Source organism: Aplidium turbinatum, chromosome 12 (genome assembly GCF_918807975.1).
Source record: "Aplidium turbinatum chromosome 12, kaAplTurb1.1, whole genome shotgun sequence".
Classification (NCBI taxonomy): domain Eukaryota; kingdom Metazoa; phylum Chordata; class Ascidiacea; order Aplousobranchia; family Polyclinidae; genus Aplidium; species Aplidium turbinatum.
The window spans coordinates 15500051-15510258 of NC_137483.1; the positions used below are offsets into that span (position 1 = coordinate 15500051).

General features: G+C 38.9%; 1 protein-coding gene across 1 annotated transcript; it reads left to right on the forward strand.

The window, feature by feature from the left end:
• Positions 1-3643: 3643 nt before the first annotated feature.
• LOC145780614 (glycerophosphodiester phosphodiesterase domain-containing protein 5-like) lies at positions 3644-4678 on the forward strand. Its single transcript, XM_082592239.1, has one exon. The coding sequence runs from the start codon at positions 3644-3646 to the stop codon at positions 4676-4678; it is 1035 nt and encodes a 344-aa protein (XP_082448365.1).
• Positions 4679-10208: the final 5530 nt, after the last annotated feature.

Consider the following 10208-nt stretch of genomic DNA (forward strand, 5'->3'; position numbering starts at 1 on the left):
TAGCTGAATAAAGCAAGACATACTCTTTCAATTTGTAAAAGATTAATAATTTTATTGTAAAAATTAAATTGCTGAGATTCGGTACAAATTGGTGAAGTTTAAGTTATTACAAGATAAAGATAGTACTTGTTCTGGATTTGTAGCCAATTGATTCGGGTAGATGTATGATCGTGCTTTCCAACGATGGCAAAATTGTTAAAATCCGAGCAGAAACGAGAACACTACAGCAAGTTTAGTGGAAGCACTATTTACCGATCACAACAACCAGGGGGTGGCTTATACTGAATAAGGATCAATTCGCCTTTACAATGCATTGGAAAAAAGTGTCGCCCAGCGGCTACGTTTGAACGACGATTGCCCGTTTTGTAGATAAGATAGTGAAACTTTCCAGGTGCATAAAGCAAGACATACTCTTTGCAGTTGCGTTAGATTGGTACTTTTATTGTAAAAATTAAAATGCGAGCTGAACTTAGATAGCTACAACACATTTAGTTGCAAACGTTTCATATTTTTATTTTTAAAGTTTAATTGGGTAAATTTTTAGCTGAATTGATGCAATTTGGTAAATTTTATGTCATTCTAGGTAGTTATATTCAACACTCGACGTTGGTTTAATGTTTTTATTGTAAAAACACAGTAAAATTGTTAAAAAATCCATATCCATTCCGCTTTATCACCTTCATTCCGCCGCTTTTCAGCATCCTTTTTTTCACCCCTTATGTAGTAGTTGCGTCCGTTTTGTGACGTCATGTTGACTAGGGTGGCGGATTCTATACTTGCACCGCAAAGCATTCTCCATTTTGAACAGGTTTAATTTAATAGTGGTAAGCAAAAGCATGCTTGATAAAAAGACGCCTACTGCGTTTTCACTTTTCAACAATAAAATTTAACAGATAAGCCCGTTCAAGTGCATAAGGAATAACGCATCAATACATTCTTTTCTCGACGAGACAGTGATAACGTTTCTGAGTTTGCCCAAGCACAACCTTCAAGTTCGGTCGGTGAGCTTCTGTCTGCCAATATAAGGTCAGGCCCTGGCGATAGCACGGCTTCATTAGATGTTCAAGCTCATCAGGAAGTTGAAACGACCTCTCAACGAACTTGCATATTTCGCTCCTAACTGTGCTTGCGTGCGGGTACGTGCATAACCATTTACGTAGTAAGCGAGACTAAAGAAATGCCAAAGGAAAAAATCTCGCAGTAGGTTACTGGGTTTTTTTTTTGGGTCATTTTTCGGTCATTGACCGATTTTTTAGCAAAATGTCCGAAAAAAATATACTCAATTCGGTCAAAATGTCCGAAAAAATGTATAGTCAATTGACTATATATGACCAAAAATGACTAAAAATGACCAAAATAGATAAAAAATGACCGAATTTTTTCAAATTATTTCGGACAAATGACCGAAAAGTCTCAGCGAAAAAAAAAACCCAGGTAGGTTACGCTAGCGGTATAGCCTAAGGGATTTTTTCTTTTGCGATCCTCAGTTTCGCGTTTACAACAGTTCTCTTCCTGGAGCAAAACAAATAATATACATGTCTGGTAGGTACATAACTTAGCGCTTGATACTCCTTTGCAATCACTCAACCAGTGTGCGATTAAAAACTTAAGTGACTCTGATACCACACAACTTGTGCGGTAATTCGCGGCCAAACGCTTATCTGACTCTTGTGACGTCATATTACTATTCGACAAACAAACACAGAATTTTTGGTTGTTCGACAAGGAAGAAAAAATCGCAGCCCTGCCCACGAGTATTTAAATTCTCCTTGTACTGTAGCTAAACGTCTCTTCCTCGTGGGAGACCCCAAAGTTTATCCGCTCTGCCTAAGGGCAGACCGGGTATAGGAGTCAAACGTACCTGTGTTGCGGTCACGTGATGGAGACGCGGGCGCTGCCCGGCTTTAAAACTTCTGCCGGTACCAGTCGCTCCACACGACGGGCCGCCCGGCCCGTCGTGAGCTGACCTATTTGCGTTTCTTTGCGGAAAGCTAAGCCCGTCTCCCTGGCCCGTTCTGCCATTTTAAATTTTGCGAACAAGTCGCACAAAATTTTCGATCCACACTTTCCTTCCACAGGTACCTAGACTCCCCAGCCTGGCCCCTGCGACCTAAGCTGGTGGACTTCCCTTCCGAGTGCATCGCCACCCCATAATCATGCCGCTCCCCGGCGTGGCAGGCCGGTTCTTTAAAGTCTCTGACCTGGCTATGTTTATTGTGTTCTCACCGTGTCAATTATTTTGTACTCGTGCGTTGTTGATCAAAATAAAACAGTTCATCATCTTGTGCACTGTCTGCGGTGTGCCTGCACTGTGTGTACGGTGTGCACTGTCTGCAGTTATAATAAAATTAAATATTCACCACAAAAATGCGTAGCCTGACGATTAAGTCACTTTGGGTTAGAATTTAGTTTAAAAAACCGCTCTTCCTGGTGGTATCGAACTCATATCCTTGGGAGTACGAGCCAGACAAATATCTCACGCGTCACTGATTCAGTTGGCAAAAACAATTGAATTTAGAAGATTTATACACACTTTTTTCATTTCTTCTTCTCTCGTCTTTTGCTTTAAAAGAGAAGGTGAAAGAAGAAAAAAAATACATTAGTAGTTTGGTTGGCGCAGCAACAGCGCGCATGCTTAGTAAAAGCAACGTAAAGATAAAAAATAGGCTTGGAACGGCTATGGCGTCGTAAGTATAGCCACTTCCTTCTTTATATCAATCAAGCTTATTTCGGCATAGCTCCACATTCATTTTCAATGTACTCATCAGGAGATATAACAAATCGCTTTTTTTTTATATGGAAACTACACCATGGAGGCACCGAAAAAACCATGTGGTTATCTGAGTCAAGGTGCCCCCAGAGAAGTGCCGTAATTAAGTTTATTTATATATATAGGATGTATAATGGAGGCTCAAAGGAATGAAATTGCAGTGATTTCACATGGGATGCGTGCAGCCTGCATGGAATATAAAGTCATTTTCACTCCGTGCACTTAAAATTTGTATGTTTTTTTTGTTTCAGAGATGTAATTAAGTTTATTTTTATAAGTTATACAATGGAGGCTGAAATGAATAAAATTGCAGTGATTTCACATGGGATATACTCATGCAAGTGGAAAGTGGCCAGTGTTTACCATGTACCAAAATATGAGATCCTAGAGAAGCTATTTTTTGTGATGACCATTCTTTCTTATTTGATGGGTACATTTTGGTTGTACAGTTGGAGTGTACTTGGCAATGATTCTCCTGATTTCAATCAGTTTATTTATGATGAAATTAAAGATTGGTTTCAGTGGTACATTTTGATATTTGTTTTTAGTGTTCTTGGTGCTGTGTATGCCTTTGTGGTCACATTTGCTGGCTTACTTCATGGTTTACACAAACAACATCTATATCTCTCTTTTTGTCACAAGGTGGTGGTTGTATCATTTTTAACATTTTCCATCGCAGGATTCACTTTGATTGGGTATTTTTGGCCAGACAAAAATGATCAATGGCGCACAGTTGTTGTATCATTTGACATGACTAGTCCTTTTTTGCAAATTTGTGCTTTAATGCTCTGGACAGTATCTGCAATCTTTATCGGTTATCTAATTCAGAGAAGTAATACCACTGCTGTTAAAATTTCGATCATTGGATCTTATATGGTATTTTTTGTATTTCTACTGTCACTTCCATTGTGGCTTCATTCACCATGCATTGGACTGAATAAGAACCAAGTTCTGAAACCTCATTTATTTGGTCATAGAGGATCACCCACCCAAGCTCCAGAAAACACATTGTTTTCATTTAAAAAGGCATTGAATTGTGGTGTGTATGCGTTTGAATCAGATGTCAGAATCTCGATGGATGGAGTTCCATTTTTAATGCATGATTCAACCTTATTTCGAACCACTAATGTATCCGTTGTGTTTCCGAAACGACAACATGATGCGGCTGGTTCTTTTTCTTGGGATGAACTAAGACAGTTAAATGCAGGAGAATGGTATCTCAAAAGTGATCCATTTTTAACAAATAAACACTTAAGTGAGGCTGATAGAAACATCATTATGCATCAGAAAATTCTCTCTTTGAAAGATTGGGCTAGTTTTGCTAGAAAACATAATAAAAATATTATTTTTGACCTGTCTCGTCCATCATACAATCATCCAAATCATTATGATTGGGTCAATGTTACTGTCAACACTCTTCTTGAGTCAGGTATACCACAGCATAATGTGTTGTGGTTGTTAGGTAGTGGACAATCATTGGAAATAGTCAAGGCCCTTGCTCCTGGTTTTAAAATTGTACTAGGTTATGTGATTGACAATCCTGAGAAATTTGGCATCGAAGCATTTAATCTACTCTATAGCATGAGCACAACAGAAGTTATTGCTATGAACGTATCAATAATATCATACACAATCAACACAAATTGGGCATTTTCAAGAGCTATGTGTCAAGGTGTATGGGCTGTCACTACCACAACTTGTCCATTACTTCAAGGCATTGCTAAACCATCTTGGTCATTGACAAAACATGAATATCTTGCAATATGGATTCCAATTGACATTCTTTCACTTATTGTTGTAGCAATCATTGCATATTTGTTTCATAAGAAAGCTCAAATAAATTACTCGACGCTTGATAGTGATAATGAAATGGTTATCTCCAGCATCATTGAAGAAATAGATATTTAGTAGCAAGGATATGAAGTCTTGGCATTCTATTTCACTTTCTTGGCAATGCAACCAGTTTAAGTACGGGTACCATGAGTAATTGAGTATTGGCATTCCAACTTTTTGTTTCGAATGTTTCATATATAACAGTGCAGTTTTATTTTTTTGCCATATGCAAACTTTATGCATGGTAGTTGACATTTTAGATTAATTCGACATGAAGGCAAGGAAACCATTTTGTGTGTCCACTTTCGAGTATGCCATTATGTATCTTGTCAAAGGCACAGCTGCATGCTCTTGTGCATTGGCAAGCCCTCGCTTTCTTCAGGCTGTAACCACGCTGCAGCCAATCATTGCAGTGCAGTTGTCTTGATCTCGGGTTTATAATCACTATATTAATTAAACGTTTTCTGTAGTCTGCAGTAATACAAATATGTATAATTATTGCATATAATATTTATATATACAACAGGCCTCGAAATTCGTTTTTGTTGACGGCGGACAAACGTGTCCGGTCTGAGCAGCTATCTCGGCGGACAAATTAAGTCTTACGGCGGACACACCAGTTTTAACGTCGATCGTCATACTTAATCCCTTTATCTTGATAAGTCTTCGCCATTTGAGAACCATAGCTACGGTTTAGGCTTTTTAAAATTTCAGCGAAATCACTCTGAAAGGCTTTCATCAGACCAACGACGTGCGCTTGACGCCGTGTAGCTACTAAATATGATCATGATGATAATATGATGATTGTTAAAAACTTAAATTCTATGGACTTTTTGTGTCTGATGCAAATAAATAATAAAAAAATAATCCGCCGCATAACTGATTAACTTCCACCGAACGAGGTCGTGTGGCTTCTTGCGTCACAATGCTCTGGGCACGAGTCGGAAAACTTCTACACTAACGCGTAACGCTACTATTTTCTAATGTGCAAAGTTTCACTAGGCTTTTTTCTTTAGGTTTATTTTTGCGTGACATGTGAGCGAAAGTGACGAAAAGAATAAACAAAACATTAGAAAAAGCACAATTATTTTTTCCCCTCTCCGTGATGCGGTCGCCTCTCCAAAATAGTACAGTATCAGTATTCCATGAGACCACGACAGGCTCGGAGTTATAATCAGCGCAGTCAAGGCCATTCAAACATATGCGCATGATTAGAGCTTCAATAACATCGATCTTCAAAGACGTGCGCCAATCTCCACGAGATCACTGCTTGTCGTTAAGATACATGATACCAAGATCTATTCCGTGTCTTTTCTCCAGACCGGCTAGTTGAGGGAAAAGCGTAAATGCGAGCTCTTCTTTAGCGATAAAATATGCGATTTCAAACAACCTCTTAATTTTGATTTTTTTTTTGTCACTCATATTGTCGATGGCCTTGATGACCGGAAATTGATGGCTTGGGGTAAACGATGTGCTGTGATCTTTGACAGAGCTAATCCTTACATTCGCTGTTCCTTTAATATATGCGTCTATCACCACTAAAATTCCTAGTAGTAGGTTCATCGCCCTCATTCTCACTTTCAGAAATTTCCCTGGGCCTCTTTTTTCTTACTGTAATACCAAAACTTAAGTTTTGCGGCATCTTGCTGTAGTAGCCTATACTCTTATAATCTAACTTTGTAACCAACCTTGCCTTATCAATATTACTCGGAGATCAAAGCCAGACATTGTGACATAAGACTTGAACTAAGTTGCGCGTGATTAGTGTAGAAGTACCGGTACTCCCATCAATTCTTAGCTAAGAATTCACCTCTGTTACGCTGATTCAATGTCATCAATCGTTGAAGCAACGTAAAATTCGAAAGTTTTTCTGCTTGAATGGAAGCTAAGAGATACAGTAGGCCTATTAACTTTTTTTAGATGCGCGCTTGGAATGCGATAATTTTGCACTCCCAGCGCAAATTATATTCTTGCAACAGTTGTTCGTGCTATGCAATGACGATTTGTATCGCCAATTTCTGCGATATTTCTCGGCGGACAAATATGACCGATCTAGAGGGTACTTCCCGCGGACATCACATGCTGTGACGGCGGACATGTCCGCCGTGTCCGCCGTGAATTTCGAGGCCTGTACAATCACTGGCGCCGACTTACGGGGTGGCCACGCCACCCCGTAACCGATGTGGTGTGGTGGGGTGGCAGCCACCCCGTTTAGGTTACATTACTTACTGCAAATAAATGTAATTTGGACGGACGTTTAAATGTTTTTTTGATCATTGGTTTTTGCTTCAAGTCAACGTAAAGCAAGAGGTGAACCAATACAGTATTGCCAAGAAAATGATTGTTTTTGTCACAAGCATGATACTTGCGTAACATTAAGCAAGTTACGTGAAGATTACGCAACACGTGGCTACGAGTTTTTTCCTTGTTGTTGTTGCGATCGTTTTATTTGTTACTTGTCATAAATCATTGTTACATTTGTTAGGTTTACAATGGGATTTATTAATCAATAAAATACGATCTTTCCATTGCCTCCCTCAAAAAGCTTTTTTGAAAATTTTAAACTGCTCATAATATCGCTATAAATTATGACAGCTATAAAATACTTGGAAATAAAATTATCTCGATGATTGATAGGTCCACCCCCTAAATGAGGGTCCACGTCTTTTAGGCGCAGACAGTTAGGCGCCCGTCAAATAGGCGCGCACACTGTGGCGTCTGGATATTTAGGTGCGGAGCACTGTGGCGCCCGTTCGTTTAGGTGCTATTCCTAGTAAAGTCTGCAGATTGTATCAGCTTGGCAGGTAGGGCAATGCTTTTTCACACAAAATGTTATATAAATATTGAACAGAAAAATATGTTGTTTTGTTAATGCGCGAATGGAGATGAGGTGCGAGACAACGCTCTACTACGGTACTCTTGATATTAGCACATCTCCACAGGACATTTGCTATGCATCCTGAACACAGGTTGCAGCAGGGGGTTGCAGCCAGATGGAACCTTACTTAATCTGTTATCTTTCGCAATTACTTCTACTCGGGATGGATTGGTCGTGTGGCGAGTACGTATGAGACAACGCTCTACTACATGAATACATTTCTATAAGACATATGAACCCTGGCTACAAGTTGCAAGCATAATGGTGCGACTTTGCTCGTTATTAAACCTAGTCGGGGTTTTGACGGAAAACTAAGTTAGTCTTCACTCAAGCCTACCACCCGCTTGAATATAGGCTACGGTATATCCGCTTGAATATAGGCTCAGTCATGTTCGGAAACTTGAAACCTGGACTAACAACAAATAAATGCCGTACTTGCACATTAAAATACAATATATTTTTCTGTTCAATATAACATTTTGTGTGAAAAGCATTGCCGGTTAAAGCAGCTTCACTCAAGGAAGCCATGACGTATTTTTCTGTTCAACACAACATTTTGTGTGAAAAGCATTGCCCTACCTGCCAAGCTGATACAATCTGCAGACTTTACTAGGAATAGCACCTAAATGAACGGGCGCCACAGTGCTCCGCACCTAAATTTCCAGACGCCACAGTGTGCGCGCCTATTTGACCGACGCCTAACTGTCTGCGCCTAAAAGACTTGCTCCCCTAAATGAATATCTATTTTCAAACTTTATTAAAAAAATGCAATTTTCGAAACTTTTTGAGTTTTATTTAAAAAGTGCACTTAGTAAAGTAGCAGTTTTAAGTTCTGCAAATTTACACGTTTACATGATTCTATTTGAGGAAAGCTACACCCCCTGCCAATTCCCAATAATAAAAGCAACCTTTTTCAATTACTCAAGATTTTGCATTTTGAATTATTTTCCGATTTCAATTGGAGTGTACTGTCATCTACTTCATGCTTTAATTTCTACTTTGTTATCTACTTCAACGTGGTCCAACTGCAGGCCCACGGGCCAAACTTGGCCCTCGAGCTCCGTTTTATTGGCCCCCAGACTGATTCAGCTTTGCTTTAATCTAGCAATATCACTTCAATTTTTGTTTCTTTGTTATTGAAATTGACAAAAAAACTTTGTGAATGATCCTTTGTGATGTAAACCTATACCACTTTGTTCAAAAACTTTTCCCATGGGCGTGAGAGTTAGTACACTGCCCCCAGAGCAACTCCAATTATGTGAACTTCAGAACGATCCGTTTTTGCTGTCAAAGAAAATCCTGCAAGCTTTTGGAAGTTAGTGTCAAAGGAGAAGTTTCCCCTTTTAAAAGATGCTGTTCTGAACCTGTAGGCCACTCGATGTTTGGAAGTACATACATTTGCGAATGTACGTTTTCGGGAATGAACAATATTAAAACCAAAAATCGAAATCAACTTGAAAACGAGGCTCTTTACGCTTGCGTTTGCATGGCTACAACTACGACTCTTGTTGATACCAACGCTATTGTCTAAAATTACAATTTGAAGTTGATAAAGTTAAAGATGATCCCCCTTTTAGGGTGAAACAAGCTGTAGAGATTTTAAAGAGTATAGTAACCATATGCCATAGACTATGTATAATTTTTTTTCCTGCAGTAAGCCTATGAATCGCTATTTAAAAACATTGGCCCGCAAGATAAAAAAAGAAAAGTCTTTGGCCCGCGATGAAAAGAAGTTAGACCACGCTGATCTACTTCATGCAGTAATATTGCGTGACAAACTGTGAGGCGGGAATTTATTAGTCTGACATAGGAGTTGCTTGTTACATCATAGAAAAAATTACGAAAAGTCGTCCAGTAAAAGTTTTCGCCGACATTTCAGTTTTATTCAGCTTAAAGATGCCACCAAAAAAGCGTTCAAACTTATCGTTGCCTTCCACCACCTGTGAGGCGGAGCGATCGTTTAGTGCACTCAGGCGCATAAAAAGTCTACTTGCGATCTACCATGATGCAACAGCGATTGAACCACGTCCTAATTTTAAATGTTTATCAAGCTGAAGCTTCACGGTTACAACTTGACCAGTTGATTAACAGTTGGATTGACAGAGCTGCTGTTCGCAAAAATACTTTTGTCAAACGTTAAGTGTCAGAGCAGCAACGTAACAATAAAATTCACGACATACCTTCTGTGCTTTGTTTTAAAGTTGCTTAGTAAATTATCGAGCTACAAATCAGGTGTGAAACGACAATTGCATCTACAAAACACGCTTCGTAAAAATCAAACAAAAACATGCAGTTTGAAAGTTTTTAGGTTGCCATATTGTGCTATTTGCCACCCCGTGCAAAAATAAAAGTTGGCGCCTATGTATACAATACATAACGTAGTATTTTTCTTTACAAAACAGTTGTTCACTAGAGTAGATTATTGTAGAAAGTGTGCAATACCTTTAATTTTTATGACTCATTTTTTTTCCTGTGTATTTCAATCTGTAAATATTGATCTCTGTTCGTATTTTGAAATAATTTTCAAAATTGCTACTGAACTTTATGAATACTTCACATCAGAGCCGGTGCACTGGTGCAGTTATGGAATTTGTTGTTGAGAATTATTAGCATGCCATAACCCCTATTTAAGATGTTTTGGTCATGACAAGACAATTTTTTGAACACAGTGCAATTATGGAATAGATTGAAACTAATGGTCAATGGTCATGAGTGCCTTGCCTTGGA

What these genes read in the sequence shown, in the direction of transcription:
- LOC145780614 (XM_082592239.1), top strand. Translation starts at nt 3,644, where the DNA reads ATGGTATTTTTTGTATTTCTACTGTCACTTCCATTGTGGCTTCATTCA.